The sequence below is a fragment of the Canis lupus genome, chromosome 33 (genome assembly GCF_003254725.2).
Source record: "Canis lupus dingo isolate Sandy chromosome 33, ASM325472v2, whole genome shotgun sequence".
NCBI classification, from domain to species: Eukaryota; Metazoa; Chordata; class Mammalia; order Carnivora; family Canidae; genus Canis; species Canis lupus.
In genome coordinates this window covers 8,055,680-8,076,485 of record NC_064275.1, presented here as the reverse complement: position 1 = coordinate 8,076,485, position 20,806 = coordinate 8,055,680, and the positions used below count along the sequence as shown (strand labels likewise).

At 36.4% G+C, this 20,806-nt stretch overlaps 1 protein-coding gene across 5 annotated transcripts in view; it reads left to right on the top strand.

The window, feature by feature from the left end:
- SENP7 (SUMO specific peptidase 7) overlaps window positions 1–20,806 on the top strand; it is a 140,788-nt gene that overhangs the window by 18,719 nt on the left and 101,263 nt on the right. For all 5 annotated transcript variants that reach the window (XM_049105609.1, XM_049105613.1, XM_049105611.1 and 2 more), the window contains exon 3: window positions 1,802–1,900. In XM_049105609.1, the coding sequence (XP_048961566.1) occupies window positions 1,802–1,900 (99 nt within the window). The remainder of the gene's footprint in view (window positions 1–1,801; window positions 1,901–20,806) is intronic.

Below are 20,806 nucleotides of genomic sequence, written 5' to 3'. Positions count from 1 at the left end.
TATGTATAACTTTTCATATATTATTTTTACTTATGGATTTTTTGTCTTGTGAAAGAAAGATCATTCTGTATGTGTTTTTCTTTTATACTTATGTTCGAAATAATTTCTTTTTTTTTTGTTAATTTTTTTAGTAATCTCCATACTCAGTGTGGGGCTCAGACTCATGACCCTGAGATCAAGAATTGCATGCTCTTCTGACTGAGCCAGTCAGCTGCCCCTGAAATAATTTCTTAGTATCATTAATCTTCTGGAACATGTTATTTAATAACAATTTAATAGTATTTCATTTGGTTTAGTTTTGCCATAGTTTTGTTTAATTATCCTTTTATTATTGTTTCTGGTTTTTCTATATTAAAAATAATATGGAGTCTATATCCCTGTTCATAAATATTTATATGTACTTTGATTTTCAAAGCTTTTGATGCTAGTGTACAGAATTTTAATAAACATCCAGATTTCATGTGTCTATACTTTGGAGGGAATAGAGAACTGCCCTTTTTGAAAATAAGGTATATTACATTTTGTGTCCATCCTAATGGAAGTATGCATGAATATTTATTAAGGTAAATAATTCAATGACACTGAGTCTAAGCCATTCATAAGTAAAGTGATTGCAAACTGATTACCATGAAAAAGGATTATAAAATCTTCCACAGAAAACATCAGCAGCATTTTATATGAAACTAATTTTTCAGAATACTTAACAAGCATAACCAACTCTTTTTCTAAATCTTAGGTGCTGGGCAGCCGAGGTGGCTCAGCGGTTTAGCGCCGCCTTCAGCTCAGGTTTGATCCTGGAGACCCAGGATGGGTCCCATGTGGGGCTCCCTGCATGGAGCCTGCTTCTCCCTCTGCCTGTGTCTCTGCCTCTCTCTGTCTCTGTGTCTCTCATGAATAAATAAGTAAAATCTTAAAAGAAAATAAAAATAAATCTTAGGTGCTATCCTTCAAGGTTTTTTTTTTAGATTTTTTTAAGATTTTATTTGTTTGAAAGAGAGCTATGCTTGCACTTGCAGGAGTAGAGGGAGGGGCAGGGCAAGCTGGAGAGAGAAACAGATTCCCTACTGAATTGAGTTAAATGGTGTGGTTGGGGTGTAGAGTTTGTGATGTATGGGTAACAGCCCATATTGTTATGAATTTTATCTGTGAGTAGTGGGTGCCATTGTTTTATGTTAAATGTGGTAGCCGTAATTAGATTTGTGTAATAGAGAACTCTGGGGATGGAGTTTGAAAGATTAGAAGAGGTAGAGACTGTAAGAGAATAGCTAGGAGTCTATTGTGATAATATATCTACCTTAATATTGAATGAGAGGTTTTTATTTATTTTATTTTAATTTTTAAAAATATTTTATCTATTTATTTATGAGAGACACGGAGAGAAGGCAAGAGACCTAGACAGAGGGAGAAGCAAGGAGCCTGATGCGGAACTCCATCCTCAGGCCCTGGGATCACGCACTGAGCTGAAGGCAAATGCTCAACCATTGAGCCACCCAGGCATCCCGAATGAGAGGTTTTTAAAATAAGATTATATTTAGCTGCCTGTGAATTAAGCACTCAACTTAAGACTCTTTAAAAATAATTGCAAAATGGGACATGTGGTTGGCCAATCATTAGAGCCTGCGACTCTTGATCTGCAGATCAGGAGTTCAAGCCTCACGTTAGGTGTAGAGCTTATTTAAAAGAAACCAAAAAACCCAAAGCACTAATAGCAAAATATTAATGCAGGTTAATATAATGGTTCTGTTAGTTGATTCATATTTATATTTCAGTTAAACTGATTATTTTCTTTTTCTGATTTCAGATAACAAAGATGCTAAATGCAAAACCAGAAGATGTTCATGTTCAGTCACCACTGTCCAAACTCAGAAGCTCAGAACACTGGGATCTCCCTTTGCAGGGGGTAAATAAAAACTAATTTCTTTTAAGTACATAGTGTTGCTTGGTGTGTTTAAAATATTTTGATAAAAGAAAATTTTCGTTTACTTACATATCCTTGTTTGGATTTTTTTGTGTTATTTGCAGGTTTTTAATTAGTTTATTTTTGGTGTTTGTTAAAGTGATGCTTTGAGGTTAGGGTCTCCTTTTGTTTTAGTATACCTCATTTTGCATGATTGTTTCCTTGACATTTAAATTTCATTATTGTAAAGGATCTTTTATTTTTTTATATTTTTAAAAGATTTATTTATTCATGAGAGACACACACAGAGAGAGAGGCAGAGACACAGGCAGAGGAAGAAGCAGGCTCCATGCAGGGAGCCTGACATGGGACTCGTTCCCGGGTCTCCAGGATCACACCCCTGGCTGAAGGCGGTGCTAAACCACTGAGCCACCCGGGCTGCCCTGTAAAAGATCTTTTAAATTTACGAGAATATTAAACTTATTATAATCATTTACTCTTTTGCTCTCGTTTTTGTTTTTTTGTTTTTTTTTTTGCTCTCGTTTTATAAATTTGAGAGGGTTTATACTAAAAGGTGACACAACTATACTTTAAAAGATATTCTAATTATAAATCTGGACTTTAATGTTATCACTATTAAATATTATTACAGAGCTTTCATGAATAAGATTTAACATGGCACTTTTTAAAAAGATTTTATTTATTTATATGAGAGAAGGAGAGAGCACGGGCAGGGAGAGTGGCAGGCAGAGGAGAGGGAGAAGCAGGCTCCTTGCAGAACAGGGAGCTTGATGTGGGACTCGATTCCGGGATCCCAGGATCATGATCTAAGCTGAAGGCAGATACTTCACTGACTGAATCACCCAAACACCCTAAGATGGCATATTCTTTTTTTTTTTTTAATTTAAAAAAAAATTTATTTATGATAGAGAGAGAGAGAGAGAGGCAGAGACACAGGCAGAGGGAGGAGCAGGCTTCATGCACCGGGAGCCCGATGTGGGATTCGATCCCTGGTCTCCAGGATTGCGCCCTGGGCCAAAGACAGGCGCTAAACCGCTGCGCCACCCCAGGGATCCCAAGATGGCATATTCTAAGTATTATTTTTTTCCTTGTGCCTGGTACAACTCACAGCAATTTTAAAAACAGAAGCTTTCTCAGATTTTCCAGTTTATCCATTTGAGCCTGTATTAGTCTGCAAGGGCTAACATAACAAAATACCACAGGTGGATTAAACAACAGAAATTTATTTTCTAACAGTTCTGGAGGCTGAAGTCCCAAGATCGAGGTGCCAGTAGGGTTGGTTTCTCTAAGGCCTTTCTCCTTAGCTTATGTATGGTTATCTTCTTGCTGTGTTTTCCTATGACCTTTTTATCTGTTTACCCACATCCCTGGTGTGCTTCCCTTGGATAGGTCCCTCCCCTTATGATCTTGTTTAAACTTAAGTACCTTTGTAAAGGCCTGATCTCCACATATAGTCATAATGATGGTGAGGACTTTAACCTATGAAATTGACAGGCGGAAGTACAATTCAATTCATAAGTGTAGCATTTTAGGATGACAAATTTTAAGTCATGTTGAATATGTTTTTAGGTTATAGACAAGAAAAAATTAGCCATTTATTACAACTTGTTCTCAGAGGAAAAGACTTGTTATTAGTTTCTTTAACTTCATTTAAAATTTTAACTATAAAATAATATATTTGTTTTTTTTAAAAGGTACAAAAAAGGGAAATAATGAGACAAGATGACTTCTGCTGACATAAAAAGAAAAAAAATTGCATAAAGTTAGAAAATTTGGGGTGTATAGAAAGGTACAGGTGAAACAATCCTTCTCTGTTCCTTTTTCCTAAGGCAACCACTTTTAATAGTTTTTTTTCATTCCTTTCAAGAACACATATGCTTACATAAATAATATTTTTTGATTGTTACAGAACAGAAATTATATATATACTGTTCTGTGCTTTTTTGTCATTTAATAGAGTCTAATTTTTTTTCTTTTTTGACACATTTTAATCTTTTATTTATTTTTGTTGGCTTTGTAATACTCAAAAAATTTAAAATATACCATAATTAAAAATATATGCCATAATTTTTTAGTATAATTGACACATGATATTATATTAGTTTCAAGTATACTACCTAGTGATTCAGCTTCTCTTTATGTTATGCTGTCCTCACAAGTATAGCTACCATCTGTCACTGTACATAATTTACTTAGTGCACTGGTATTAGTCAAGTTGTTTCCAGAGTTTTGCGAATGGAAATGATGCTGCAGTGAACATCATTTTCTTTTTTTTTTCTAACATCATTTTTTTGTATGTGGAGAACCATTTTTGAGCAGAGTTATTAGATTGAAGGGAATTTATGTATTTTTTTTAAAGATTTTATTTATTTATTCATGAGAGACACACACACACAGAGAGAGAGAGAGAGAGAGAGAGAGAATGAGAGAGAGAGGCAGAGACACAGGCAGAGGGAGAAGCAGGCTCCATGCAAGGAGCCTGAGGTGGGACTCGATCCTGGGTCTCCAGGATCACACCCTGGGCTGCAGGCGGCGCCAAACCGCTGCGCCACCGGGACTGTCCTGAATTTATGTATTTTAATAAACATGGCAAAATTGTCTCACAGAAAATGTGCACCAATTTATATTGCCACCAGTAAGAGGTCCCATTTTTCTAGAAACTTACTGGCACTGGATATTATCACACAGTAAAATTGTTGCTAGTTTAAGAGGAAGATAAAAAGATTTCAAGAAAATTTAATCACATTGTTTATATGTATTCTGTTTTAGGATATTGAATTTATTGTGGAATAAACATTATAACATATGTAATTTAAAACACACAAAAACAGTTTCTTGGAAGTAGACATAGGCTTTTTTTTTTTTTTTCTTAAGCTGTATCTCACTAAATGTGTTTTTTTCTTTACCCTTGGATTATACATATCTTCCTTTAGTTTTTGGTCTTCAAGAGGCAAATGTGGATTACCTGACAGCTCGTTAGATGTTTAAAGTCATTGTGTTATAATCTTTTATCTTCTCTCTTTTCTTTAACTCTTGATTTCAGTAGTTTCCTTTTCCTGAGAAGCTAGCCACTTATATTCTTCTTCTTTTCTCTCTAACCTGCTGAATAAAACAAGGCCTCTTCAGAGGCATATTTTCTTTTCCCATGACTAGTTTCCCACTCTAGTTGGATGTTTTCTTAAGGTAATGATACTTAAATTTTTGGAAATGTGTGTCCTATTTGAGATTTAAAAGTGGAACTTGGGGATCCCTGGGTGGCTCAGTGGTTTAGCACCTGCCTTCGGCCCAGGGCGTGATCCTAGAGTCCCGGGATCAAGTCCCACATTGGGCTCTTTGCGTGGAGCCTGCTTCTCCCTCTGCCTGGTCTCTGCTTCTCTCTCTGGGTCTCTCATGAATAAATAAATAAAATCTTAAAAAAAAAAGTTGGGGGGGGAACATGTATCAGCATTGCTATGCTCTTGTTGCCCTAGACTATACAGTATTTGCGAAGTAAGCTTCATAGTTTATAGAGTTTGAGGCTATACCAGTATTTTGCTTAATTGTTTTGCCCACACACCCCTCCTTTTTTTTTTTTTTAATATTTTATTTTTTTTTTTTTTTTTTTTTTTTTTTTTTTTTTTTTTTTTTTTTTTTATTGGTGTTCAATTTACTAACATACAGAATAACACCCAGTGCCCGTCACCCATTCACTCCCACCCCCCGCCCTCCTCCCCTTCTACCACCCCTAGTTCGTTTCCCAGAGTTAGCAGTCTTTACGTTCTGTCTCCCTTTCTGATATTTCCCACACATTTCTTCTCCCTTCCCTTGTTTTCCCTTTCACTATTATTTATATTCCCCAAATGAATGAGAACATATAATGTTTGTCCTTCTCCGACTGACTTACTTCACTCAGCATAATACCCTCCAGTTCCATCCATGTTGAAGCAAATGGTGGGTATTTGTCATTTCTAATAGCTGAGTAATATTCCATTGTATACATAAACCACATCTTCTTTATCCATTCATTTTTCGTTGGACACCGAGGCTCCTTCCACAGTTTGGCTATCGTGGCCATTGCTGCTAGAAACATCGGGGTGCAGGTGTCCCGGCGTTTCATTGCATTTGTATCTTTGGGGTAAATCCCCAACAGTGCAATTGCTGGGTCGTAGGGCAGGTATATTTTTAACTGTTTGAGGAACCTCCACACAGTTTTCCAGAGTGGCTGCACCAGTTCACATTCCCACCAACAGTGTAGGAGGGTTCCCTTTTCTCCGCATCCTCTCCAACATTTGTTGTTTCCTGCCTTGTTAATTTTCCCCATTCTCACTGGTGTGAGGTGGTATCTCATTGTAGTTTTGATTTGTATTTCCCTGATGGCAAGTGATGCAGAGCATTTTCTCATGTGCATGTTGGCCATGTCTATGTCTTCCTCTGTGAGATTTCTGTTCATGTCTTTTGCCCATTTCATGATTGGATTGTTTGTTTCTTTGGTATTGAGTTTAATAAGTTCTTTATAGATCTTGGAAACTAGCCCTTTATCTGATATGTCATTTGCAAATATCTTCTCCCATTCTGTAGGTTGTCTTTGAGTTTTGTTGACTGTATCCTTTATTTTTTTAAAGTAATCTCTACACTCAAGGTGGGACTCGAACTTACAACCCTGAGTTCAAGGGTCCCATGCTCTACTGACTGAATCAGCCAGGCACTCCCCATACACCCTTTTTAAAAGTTAATTAATTAATTAATATTTATTTATAAAAGGTTTTATTCATTCATTCATGAGAGACACAGAGATAGAGGGAGGCAGAGACAAGGGCAGAGGGAGAAGCAGGCTCCATGCAGGGAGCCTGACATGGGACTTGATCCAGGGACACCAGGATCACGCCCTGGGCCGAAGGCAGGCACCAAACCGCTGAGCCACCGAGGGATCCCCCGCTATACAGAAGCTTTTAAGTTAGATTTCTTTGCACTTAACTTGTTTCTGTCTTTGTTGCCTTTGCTTATGTGTCAAAATCTGTCAGATTTTTTTGACACAAAAAAATTATGTGATTTTTTTTCTGTGTGTCAAAAAAATCATTGCTAAGACCAGTGTCAAGGAACTTACCATCTTCTAGGAGTTTTATGGTTTCAGGTCTTATGTTGAAGTCTTTAATCCATTTGAGTTGATTTTTGTATATGGTGTAAAGAGAGTGGTCCAATTTCATGATTTTGTATATGGCTGTCCACTTTCCCAGCACCATTTACTGAAGAGAGTATTCTTTCTTCATTGTATGTTTTTGGCTCCTTTTATTTATTAATTGAACATAAATGCAGGGGTTTATTTCTGGGCTCTGTTCTGTTCCATTTATCTTTATGTCTGTTTTTATTCCTATGCCATACAGTTTTGATTACTATAGCTTTGTAATATTTTTTTTGTTTTTGTTTTTGTTTTTTTAATATTTCTTGGGGGATCCCTGGGTGGTTCAGCAGTTTGGCGCCTGCCTTTGGCCCAGGGCGCGATCCTGGAGTCCCGGGATCGAGTCCCGCGTCGGGCTCCCGGTGCATGGAGCCTGCTTCTCCCTCTGCCTGTGTCTCTGCCTCTCTCTCTCTCTGTGTCTATCATGAATAAATAAATAAATAAATCTTTAAAGAAAAAATATTTCTTTATTTGACGCAGAGAGTGAGAGAGAGGGAGATAGTGCACAAGCAGGGGGAGTGGCAGGCAGAGGGAAAGGGAGAAGCACTGAGCTTCCCACTGAGCAGGGAGCCTGATGTGGGGCTTGATCCTAGGACCCTGAGATCAAGACCTGAGCCAAAGGCAGTGGCTTAACTGATTGAGCCGCTCAGGCGCCCATGTAATAATATAGTTTCAAATGAGGAAGTATGATGCCTCTGATTTTTTTCCTTCTTAAGATTGCTTTGAGTATTTAGACTCTTTTGTTGCATACAAATTTTAGGATTATTCTATTTCTGTGAAAAATGCTGGAATGTTGATAGGGTTTGCATTGAATTTGTAGATTATGTTGAGTACTGTCAACATTTTATCAATATTCCTCTAATCTATGAGCACAGACTGGTTTTTCATTTATTTATGTCTTTTTCAATTTCTTTTGTCAGTGTCTTATAGTTTTCAGTGTACCAGACTTTCATCTTCTTGGTTGAATTTATTCCTAGTGTTTTATTTTTGTTGTTGTTGGGGTTGTATATGGGAGTGTTTTCTTAATATTTCTGATAGTTTGTTGTTAGTATATGGAAATGACATTGATTTTTGTATCCTGCAACTTTACTGAAATTGTTGATTAGCTCTAAGTTTTTGGTGGAGTCTTTAAGCTTTTCCTTTTTTTTTTTTTTTTTTTTTTTAAGATTTTCTTTATTTATTTATGAGAGACACAGAGAGAAAGCAGAGAGAAGGTAGAGACGTAGGCAGAGGGAGAAGCAGGCTACTTCTGGGAAGCCTGATGTGGGACTTGATCCTAGACCCCAGGATTATGTCCTGAGCTGAAGGTAGTCGCTCAACCACTGAGCCACCCAGGTGCCCCTTCTTCCTGATTTTAGAGGAAAAATTTCCAGCTTTTCACTACTGAGTGAGATAGGTGCTGTGGGCTTGTGATATATGATCTTTATATATTTAGGTACATTCCTCATATATTTTGTTGAGGGTTTTTATTATGAATGGAAGTTGAATTTTGTTAGATGCTTTTTTCTGCATCTGTTGAGATGATCATATGTTTTACATTTATTTTGTTAATATGGTGTGTCACATTGATTTGTGGATGTTGAACCTTCCTTGAATCCCTGGAATAAATCCTATTTGATCATGGTGTATGATTCTTTTGTATTTTTGAATTGGATTTGCTAATATTTTATTGAGGATTTTTATATCTATTTTCATCAGAGATACAGGTCTGTAATTTTCTTGAATACCCTTGTCAGATTTTGGTATTAGAGTATTGAAGGCCTTGTAAAATAAGTTTATTTGTTCATGATTCATTCTTGGTAGGTTATGTTTCTAGGAATTTACCTATTTCTTATAGGTTGTCCAGAGTGGTGTTGTGTAATTAATTTTTCATAGTAGCCTGTTACGATTTTTTGTTGTTTGGTGATATTAATAATGTCTCTTCTTTCATTGCTGGTTTTATTTATTGAATTCTTTTTTTTCTTGGTGAGTCTAGTTAAAGATTTCTCAATTTTGTTTATCTTTTCAAAATACCAGTTTTCATTAATCCTTTCTGTTGTCTCTTTACTATCAATTTCCACTCTGATCTTTATTTCCTTCATTCCAGTAACTTACAGGCTTAGTTTTTACTTTTTGTAATTCTTGAAGTGCAAAGTGATATTTGAGATCTTTTTGTTTCTTAATGTAGAATGTCTATTGCTATGAGTTTTTCTCTTAGTACTGCTTTTGGTGCATCTCACAAGTTTTTTATATGTTGCCGTTTTCATATATCTCGATATTTTTTTATTTTTATTTTTATTTCTTTGATTATTCAGGAGCATATTGTTTAATCTCCACATATTTGTGAGTTTTTCAGTGTTCTTTTGGTGGTTGATATGTAGTTTTATACCTTTGTTTTTGGAAAAGATGCTTGGTAGGATATCAATCATCTTGATTTTCTGTCTGGATGAGCTATCCATTGGTTCAAGTAGGGTATTGAAGTATCTACTATTAATGTATTGTTGTTTATTTCTCTCTTTAGATCTGTAAATATTTATTTTACATATTTAGATGTTCCGATATTGGATTCATAAATATTTGTGAATATTTTATCTTGTTGGATTGACCCCTTTATTATTCTGTAATGACCTACTTCGGCAATTACTGCACTTTCTGTTTTAAAGTGTATTTTGTCTCATTAAACATACCTAACCTAGCTTGTTTTTGGTTTCTCTCTCTCTTTTTAAAAGTTTTTTTTTTAAGATTTTATTTATTTATTTATTTATTTTATTTATTTTTTTTTAATTTTTATTTTTATTTTTTTTTAAATTTTTATTTTTTTTAATTTTTATTTATTTATGATAGTCACAGAGAGAGAAAGAGAGAGAGGCAGAGACACAGGCAGAGGGAGAAGCAGGCTCTATGCACCGGGAGCCTGATGTGGGATTCGATCCCGGGTCTCCAGGATCGCGCCCTGGGCCAAAGGCAGGCGCCAAACCGCTGTGCCACCCAGGGATCCCTTTTTTAAATTTTTAAAAAAATTTATTTATGATAGTCACCCAGAGAGAGAGAGAGAGAGAGAGGCAGAGACACAGGCAGAGGGAGAAGCAGGCTCCATGCAGTGAGCCTGACGTGGGATTCGACCCCAGGTCTCCAGGATCGCGCCCTGGGCCAAAGGCAGGCGCCAAACCGCTGCGCCACCCAGGGATCCCGATTTTATTTATTTATTCATAGAGACAGAGACAGAGAGAGAGAGGGGCAGAGAGAGAAGCAGGCTGCATTCAGGGAGCCTGACATAGGACTCAATCCCGGGTCTCCAGGATCATGCCCTGGACTGAAGGTGGCGCTAAACCACTGAGCCACCCGGGCTGCTCTCTTTTTAAAAGATTTTATATATTTATTTAAAGATAGAGAGAGCATGAGCAGAGAGAGGGAGAAGCAGACTCCCTGCTGAGCAAGGAGCTTGATGCCGGGCTTGGTCCCAGGACCCTGAGCTCATGACCGGAGCAGAAGGTAGAAGAAGCTTAACCAATTGAGCTAACCAGGCGCCCCTCGTTTCCCTTTGTAAGGAATATCTGTTCCCACTCCTTTTTAAACTTATGTGTGCTTTTAAAGGTGAACTGAGTCTCTTATAGGCAGTATATAGTTGGTTTATTTTTAATCCATTTAGTCACTCTGTGTCTTTTGATTAGAGAATTTATTCCATTTACATTTAAAGGTTGATAGATATGGACCTATTGCCATTGTGTTAATTGGTTTTTGACTGTTTTTTAATTATCTTGTTTCTTTCGTCTTGCTCTATTCCTCTGGGATTTGTTGATTTTCTGTAGTAATACTGATACCTTTCCCTTTATCTTTTGTGTATCCACTGCAGATTTTTGCCTTGTGTTTACCACGAGGCTTACATAAAACACATCTTCATAGCAGTATATTTTAAGTTGATAACCACTTAAACTTGAATTCATTCTAAAGCTCTTTTTTTTTTTTTTAAGATTTTATTTATTTATTCATGAGAGACACAGAGAGAGAGAGAGACCGAGACACAGGCAGAAGGAGAAGCAGGCTCCATGCAGGGAGCCCGACGCGGGACTCGATCCCAGGTCTCCAGGATCATACCCTGGGCTGAAGGTGGCACTAAACCGCTGAGCCACCCGGGCTGCCCCATTCTAAAGCTCTACATTTTTATCCACTCCCCTATTTTGTTTTCGATGTCACAATTTGCTGTTTTTTGTATCCATTAATGAATTACTGTAGTTACAGTTATGAGTTTTTTTACATTTTTCTTTTAGCCTTTATATTATACTTAGAAGTGATTAGTCCACCACAATTAGATTATGCTGAATTTATGTATTTGCCTTTACTAGTGAGGCTCATACTTTCATGTTTTGTTACTAATTAGCACATTTTTGTTTTGGATTAAGGAAGTCCATTTGACATTTCTTAGAAAGGTAGTCTAGTAATGAGCTCCTTTACCTTCTGCTTGTCTCACACTTTTTATTTCTCTTTCAGTTCTGAAAGACATCTTTTATGGTTTTGTTGGTATGGTTTTGCTGGTTTTGTTTTTGGTTGGATGAACACTTTTTTTTTTTTTTTTAAGTTTATTTGTTTTTAAGTGATCTCTATCCGCAAGGTGGGGCTCAAACTCTCGACCCCCTGAGACCAAGAGTTGCATGTTCTACTGAGCCAGCCAGTAGTTTAGGTCTACTGTTTCAGCCCTTTTAATATGTAGTGCCACGATGGCCTGCAAAATTTCTGGTGAAAAATTTGATGATCTTGTGAGAGGGGGTTTCCTTGTATATAACAAGTTTTTCTCTTGTTGTTTTTTAGATTCTCTGTGTGTTTAACTTTTTGCAATTTAATTATAATGTGTCTTGGTGTGAATATTTTTGGAGGTCTAATTTGAAACATCTAATTTGGAACTTTCTGAGTTTGCTGGATTTGAATGTCTCTCCGTTGTTTCTTTAGATAATTTTCTACCACTTCTTTTCTTCTCCGCCTGGGACCCCTATAATGTGAATATTGTTCCACTTGATGTTTCATAACTCCCTTAGTATATCCTCACTCTTTTTAATTTCTTTTTCTTTTTGGTCTTCTAAATGGGTGAATTCTAGTGCCCTGTCTTTGAGTTTGCAGATCCTTTCTTCTCCTTTATCTAGTCTACTGTTGAATCTCTCTATTGAAGTTTTCATTTCTGTTATTGTATTCTTCAGCTCTGTGATTTCCGTTTGGTACTTAGTATATTCTCTGTCTTGAAACTTTCACTTTGTCCCTGCACTGTTCTCCAGATGATGATGAGCATCTTTATAACTGTTATTTTGAAGTATTTATCAGGTAATTCACACTTATCTCCATTTCACTAAGGTCTTTTACTGAGATTTTTATCTTGTTCTTCTGTTTAGAACGTACTCTTTTGCTTTATTTTCCTCCACTCTAGTTGGTTTCTGTGCATTATATGAAACAGCCACTTCCTAGTCTTGAAGGTGTGATCTTGTGTAGGAGTTGAACTCTGTCTTAGCTCTTGGTTGTCTCTCAAACCCTTGGGACTGTCCAAGCTGACTTCTGTGTTATTAGTGACTCCCAATAGTTGAGGGTGTGCCGAGACCTGTCAGTGTCTCTAAGGTGGGTAGGAGGGTGGATCTCAGTCACTTGAAGGCTGATTGGAAGCTGGATCTCTGGGCAGCAGCTTTAAGAGTATGCAAAGATACCTCTTTTAGGGAAAGATTGGTAGATGAGTGTTTCTGTGTGCTCCCTCTGTGCTGTGCCCTGGCGGACAACTGGTGTTAAGAACTATTTATTTGTTCTGTTCCTGTGGAATCCATGAGCATATGTCCCACTGGCCACCACAGCCACATGATCAAGGGGCATCCCTTAGATGCTGCAGAAGCTGGGATGTCAGACTTGTGTGTAAGCTCCTTTTCAGGTGGTAGTGGCAATCTGAAGTGAAGTAGAAGGAGATGGAAAGATGGCATCTGCTTGCCTCTATGATCTCTGGAGAGAATTGTAGTTGGCCTCTAAATGCATGTTAAATTAGAAAGTTGTCCTCAGGCTGTAGCTTTTAAGACAAATACCTCTTTCTGGGTGTATTTTAGTTTCAGTAGACCCTCTATGCTGGATCCTGGATTATTAGCTGTGGTGAGTCCATGTGAACCTTTTAAGAACTGTCTCTTGGTTTGCGATAGCCTTGTGAGTTTCATGGATGCAAGCAAGCCCCATTTGGATTTTAAAGTTAGATGTTTTAGTAGCCTGTCTCTTTGGTGATAGTCTTAAAGGTTAGGGTTCCAGATGTGGGGTCAAAATCCTTTGCACCTTATGCAGAAGCTGGAAGTTGTCATTTCTCTCATGGTTGTGTTCCATTTTGCTGGGGGTGGTGTTTATGGCAAGATTATTTTATCTTCTTTTACATGTTTCAATGTTTTTTCTCATTCCTGTGATAGAGGAGTTTCCGTTAGTTTCTGGATTTTTTCAGAGGGAATTGTTCTGTATGTAACTGTAGATTTGATATGTCTGTGGGAGGAAGTGATTTTAGGAGCCTCCCACATTGTCATCCTGCACTGGAACCATCCCTGGTAGATTACTGGTAGTTGAAGTCCATAGTTTACAGTAGGGTTCACATTTTGTCTAGTGTATTCTGTGTTTTGACAAGTGTATAATGGCATGTATCTATCATTACAATGTGATACAGAATGATTTCTGTTAAAAAAGTCTTTTGTGGAAAAAAAGTCTTTTGTGCTCTGCTGATCTTTTTAATATCTCCACAGTTTTGCTTTTTCCATAGTGTCACATGGTATCATACAGCCTTTTCAGATTGTTTCTTTCACTTAGCAATATGGTTTTACATTCATTCATGTCTTTTTTGTGGCTTAATAGCTCATGTCTTTAAAAAATATTTTGAGGGGTGCATGTTTTGGCTCAGGTCATGATCTCAGGGTCCTGAGATCAAGCCCTGCATTGGGCTCCTCCCTCAGCAGGGAGTCTGCTTCTTCTCTCCCTGTCCCTTTCTTCCCACTCACATGGGCGTGCATGCATTCTCTCTTTCTCTCTATCTAAAATAAATGGATAAATCTTTAAAACCATTAAAGAAGGTTTTTTTTTTTTTACAAAGGACTGTTTTTTAGAGTAGTCTTAGATTTTCAGCAAAAGTGAACAGAAAGTACAGTTTCCACAAGTCCCTTGCCTCCACATGCATAGCTTCCCCCACTATTATTTGTTTTTATTGTTGGATAATATTCTATTAAGTGGATGTAGCACAGTTTGTTTATCTATCACCTGTTGAAAGATATCTTGGTTGCTTCCAAGTTTTGGCAGTTTTGAATAAAGCCATAGGAAACATTCATGTGCAAGTTTTTGTGTGAACATGTTTCTGACTTATATCATTAAATACCAAGGATTGCCATTGTCGGATTGTATGTTAAGGCTACGTTTAGTTTTGTCAGGAAGTGCTAAACTGTCTTCCAAAATGATTGTACCATATTCCCACCAGGAACTAATGGCATTTCTTGATGTTCCACATCCTAATTGATATTTGGTGTTGTCAGTGTTTTGTGTTTTAGCCATTCTAATAGGTATCTAGTGGCATCTTGTTGTTTTAACTTACAGTTCTCTGATGACATTTTCTTGAGCTTCTTTTCGTATGTATATTTACCAGCTGTATATCTTCTTTGGTGAGATGTGCCTTCAGATCTTTGGCCCTTTTTTAAAATTGGGTTGTTTTCTTATTTTTTAATTTTAGGAGCCCATTGTACATTTTGAATACCAATCTTTTTATCAGATATGTGTTTTGCAAAGATTTTTTTTCTAGTTATTATGTTATCTTTTCATTCTTTTATTTTTTTATCTTTATTTTTTTAAAAGATTTTATTTATTCATGAGAGACACACACACAGAGAGAAAGAGAGGCAGAGAGACAGGTAGAGGAAGAAGCAGGCTCCATGCAGGGAGCCTGACGTGGGACCCGATCCCGGGTCTCCAGGGTCAGGCCCTGGGCTGAAGGTGGCGCTAGACCACTGAGCCACCCGGGCTGCCCATCTTTTCATTCTTTTGATGTAATAGTCTTTCACATAGCAGAAGTTTTAATTTTAGTGAAGCCCAAATTATCAATTTTTTTCTTCATGCATAGTGCTTTAGGTGTTATATCTAAGAAGTAGTTGCCTAACCTAAGATTACCTAGGTTTTCTCTGATGTTATCTTTAAGGAGTTTTATAGTTTTGCTTTTTATATTTAGATCTGTGGCCCATTTTGCATTAATTTTTGTGAAAGATGTAAGACTTAAGTCTCTTTCTCTTTATATATGGATATCAGCATCATTTGATGAAAATGATTTCTGTATTGAATTGCCATTGTTCCCTTGTCATAGATCAGTTGATCACATTGTGTGAATCTGTTTCTCAGCTATTACTCTGTTCCATTGATCTTTTTTTCTTTTTTCTTTTTCTTTTTTTTTTTTTTTGTTAATGCCATGCTATTTTGCTTAATGTAGCTTTATAGTAAGTCTTGAGTTGGGAGTATGAGTTTTCCAAATTTGTTTTTCTTCAGTATTGTGTTGGCTATTCTGGGTCTTTGGCTTTCTATTTAAAATTCAGAATCACTTTGTCAATATCCACAAACTACCTTGCTAGGATATTGATTTGTGTTGACTTTATAGATCAAGTTGGGAAGACATCATTGGAATAGTGAGTCTTCCTGTCTGTGTATGTGAAATATCTGCTTAGATCTTTGATACCTTTTAACACAGTTTTGTGCTTTTTGTCATAGAGATTTTATATATATTTTATTTGATTTCCACATAAATATTTATCTCTTGTGCTAATATATATAGTATTTTTTTTAAATTTCTGGTTCTAATATTAATTATTTTTAAAGAAGAAATTAATTGACTTTTGTATAAGTATCTTATTTCCTGCACTATTTCTATAATGACTTATTTGTTGAAGGAGGTTTTTTTTTTTCTTTTATTGGTTCTTTGGGGTTTTCTACATAGACAACTGTGTCACCTTAAATAAAAGTTTTATTTTTTTCCTCTCAATCTGTATACTTTTTATTTCATTTTCTTACCTTACAGCATTATCTAGGACTTCCAGTATGAGGCTGAATACTTAATACTTGATTGATGGTATTGTTCAATTTAGCTCTGTCCTTACTGATTTTCTGCCTGCTGGATCTGTTTCTGATGGAAGGGTATTGAAATCACTGTAATTGTTGATTCTTCTATTTGTCTTTATATTTCAATCAGCTTTTGTCTTATGCATTTTGGTGCTCTGTTGTTGAGCACATAGATATTAAAGACTGTTATGTCTTTCTTCTTGGAGAATCGATCCCTTTTATCATTATGTAGCATTTCTCTTTATCCCTGTATCCTGCAAATTGATAATTTTTCTTTTTCCGAAGTTTGTTGAGTCTGAAATCAGTATTCTACACTAGCTTTCTTTTGATCTGTGTTGGAATGGTCATATTTTTATCCCTTGACTTTTTATCTTGTCTTTATATGAGTTTATTGTGTACATTGTATAGGTGGGTCTTTTTTATTCTTTTTGGATTGATTTTTGAATATTGAACACCTTTCTGCCATAGAATAAATGCTAACTGGCTATATTGTATTATTCTTTTTATGTATTACTTGTTCTGATATTTTTTTGTTGAGTGTATGCTATCAGAGATGTTGGTCTTGAATTTTTTCTTCTTGTGCTACCGTTATATGGAGTCACTAGCAATGCAGTGCTTACGTTATAGAATGAATTGGGAATTGTTCATTTCTCCTGTAGTTAATGGAACAGTGTATAGAATTCCTTTCCTTACTTAAACGTTTGTTTGAATTGCTAGGAAAACTCTTAGGGCTTATACTGCTAGGAGTTAGTGGAAAGGAGGGTGGCAGCTGTGTTTATAAAAGGGTAGCGGAATGGGTATGTGTATGACACAACTGTTCTATATCTTGACTTTGGTTGTCAGAGAGCATATGACTTTGGTTGTCAGTGCATATGATAAAATTGCACTGAACTTAAAATGCACTGGTACACAAATGTTTGCATACAGAACAGGTGAAATCTTAATAGGGTCATGGTTTGTCTCATTGTTAATTTCCTGGTTATATATTTTTCTGTAGTTTTTAGGGTATTGGGGGAAAACAGTGGGGAAAAGTGGTCGAAGAATATACAGGGTTCCCTAGACCCCCCCTCCATAATTAGTCCAGTGGTTCAATAGATAATGGTTAGCAAATAATTTCAGTTTATGTTTTTTGATAAGTGTTTTCAGTTTTGGCATTACATGTTGCTTGCTTTGGAAACTGGATAAAGAACCAATAGAGTTGAAATTCTGATATAAAGTTAAATCCAGACCAATAATCTTATTTAATTAGAAAGTCAGGCATTTTTATTACAGCAAGCTGTGACAGGGATAAGTAGTTGTGAACAAAGTCAGTATTTACATCAAGATACAACTTTGGTTCCTTTTAGTATGTAAGGAAATACTCAGTTAAGATTATGAACCCCACATAACTTAGAGTGCATGTAGAGATTTTGTCCAAGAAAACTTTTAGTCAAATTACTATGGACCATTTTATTTCAATTGACATAGTATTTTATTTTGGTGTTCTTGCCAGAATTATGCCAAATTGGCATACTTATGCCAAAATTATGTAACTGGGATGCCTGGGTGGCTCAGTGGTTGAGCATCTGCGTTTGGCTCAGGGCGTGATCCCGGAGTTCGGGGATCGAGTCCCACATCAGGCTTCTTCCATGAAGCCTGCTTCTCCCTCTGACTGTGTCTCTGCCTGTCTCTCTGTGTCTCTCATGAATAAGTAAATAAAATCTTTTTAAAAAATTATGTAACTGGATGCTTTGATCCTGTCTATAAATAAAAATCTTTTATTCTTCTAAAAGCCTTTTTCATTTAAAATAAAATTATTCACACTATCTTAACTTTCCTATTTGTGGTCATGTAGCTTTCAGATTATGTAATGTGAAGAAATTCTCATTAATAATCAGTTTGTAGGATAATTCTTTGTTTTCTAATTTTTACCTTTCAGAGATAGCATATAATAGGTTCATAGACTAAAAGAAAAATAAATCATACCTGAATAATACAAATTATTAACTTAGCCTATAATTCTTACCTAATTTTTAAAAAGAGAATATGTAAATATTTTAATGTGATATTAACTATAAGAAGTGATTAAAGTTTAAGTGAATTGTATTTTCATTTGATAACATCTCTGGATATAGTTCATGTTACCCTTGGGTATGGTAGGATTTAAGAATTTAGAGTTAATGACATTTTAATCAATTTCCCCCCAGTTTGTCTCCATGAGTTCATGTTTCTGTTTGTTTGTTTTTTTGTAGTAGTTTAAAACTCTCATTATTTTTTGCCCTCTCTTTGGTGGGAATGTTGTTGTTTTCTCTGTATAGAATATGAGGCTCAAAGACTAGTACTTCGATAATTTTGCACATACATGCAAACTTTATTACATTATGATTAGTGGAATACAAAAAGTCAATAACATAAAACGGGAAGGTTGCATTTATTGTGAAATTAGTGGAACAATTATAGGGAACTAGTTGGTCAGTAGTTCTAAGAGTTCAATCCTTAAGCCAGATCATACCCAGTCCTGGTTGCAGTAGATGAAAACAGGTAATATAATTCACTGTGAGAAGTGTTGTCAGTAATGGAGCTTTTGCAAAATGTAGAATGATATTGTAGAAGAGATTGATTTATTCTGCTAGAAGGTGAAGAAGGTTTCTTGGTGGCTTACTGGACAAAGAGAACTAGGGAGGGTAAAGCATATTCTAGTAAGGGAACATGTTGAAGGATGAAACTGCATTGCACTTTCAGGGAACTACAAATAGTTTAGTATGATCAGAATACAAGATGCATGGGAAGCCGAAATGAGAAAAGAAGACACATTGTTTTTTTCCCTTCCTTTAGGTAGTCTGGAACACTTAGGAATTTAAGCAGGAGAATACCATCAGATTTGCATTTCTGAAAGATTTAACTTTTATGATGGAGTAGACGCTAGATTAGGGGTGAAAGAAACCATTGGCAGGGAATCCCATTAGGATAACATTATAAGAGCACAGGTCAGATATAAGAAGGGGCAGAACTAAGACAGTGGTAGTGAAATGGTGAGAAGATGTAGTTTTATTCTTGTTATATTGATAGGTTTACATTTTGACAAAGGTATTTAAATTGATATCTTGATGGGAGGGATTTCTGAGAATTTGTATAATTTAGAATCAAAGCATTGAAAAGAACATAGGCTTTTATGAGAGACAAGCTTGGGTTCATTGGTCTAGCTTCACTTTCCTCTGATAAAGTGATGTGTTTTATATCATGCAGTGCTCTGGTGGTAATGAGATAACTAATGCCTAGAGAATTGAAGAGGATGTTTATTGAGAGCTGTCATGTTCAAGACAGTGTTTTGGTTTTCATTACTTAAAACATTTTTTTTAATCTTTTAAAAATTTGTTTTAAGTTGTAAAATACACATAACATAAAATTTATCATTGTAACCATTTTTAAGAGTACAGTTCACTGGCATGTAGTACATTCACAGTTTTGTGCAACCATTACCACCATCCATTTTCAGAACTCTTTTATCTTGCAAACCTGAAATACCCTACTCTTTGAACAGTTTTTCTCCACCGCCCCCCCACTGCCTCCCAGCCCCAGGAAACTACCATTCTACTTTCGATTTTTATGAATATGACTACTTTAGATACTTCATATAGCTTGAATCATACAGCATTTGTCTTTTTATTACTGACTTATTTCACTTAGTGTAATGTCATTGTCTTGGGAAAAACCGAGTCTTCCCCCTGTGTTTTTCATTTACTCTCACACTACTGTCATATTTGCAATACTTTTGACACCACATGTGTGTGGGTTTTCCCATACCAAGCAATGCTCTGTGACACCAGCTGGGTATTCTACAATTTAATTCAATTCTGACACTACTTGGAAATAGTGTCAGACCTACGAGGTAAGGGATTGATCCCACAAGAGTGCTCCCATCCCACCTCAGATACCAGTCACAAGTCCCAACTGTCAGCTGTGCTTGTGATCAACTGGCTATAAATCTGAGGTTCCCACAGCTATCCTGTCAGGTTCGATTGCTTCATGCTAGAGCTGCTAAGAGAATTCTTATATTATTTATCGGTTTATTAAAGGATATGATAAAGGACACCATTGAGCAGTTAGGTGAGGAGAAACATAGGATGAGGTCTGGGAGGGTCTCCAGAGCAGGAGCCTCTGTCCTTGTGGAGTTTCTGTGTGTAGTATGTAGATGTGTTCAGCGACCTGAAAGTGCTCTGAACCTTTTGGAATTTTTTGGAAGCTTCCTCATGTAGGTATAACTTACTAAGTCTTTTTTTAGCTCTTTTCCTCTCTCTAGAGAATAGAGGGTGGGGTGGAAAATTGCAAGCTTCTAATTATGGCTTAGTCTTTCTGGTGACCAGCCCTCCTCCAGGAGCCCACCCAGAGTTGCCTCATTAGTACAAAAGACACTCCTATCAATCCAGGAAATTACAAGGGTTTCATGAGCTCTGTGCCAGGAACTGGGGGCAGAGACCAATATGTATAGTTTTTGTTTTCCCACAGTCATCTAGGGTCATTCATGTTGTGGCATGTGTCAAAATTTCTTTTTTAAGCCTGAATAATATTTCATTGTATGTATATATCACATGTTGTTTATCTGTTCTTTTATTGCTGTGACACTTCAATTACTTCTGTCTACCTTTTAGATTTTGTGAACAATGCTCCTATAAACACAGGTGTACAAATCTCTAACG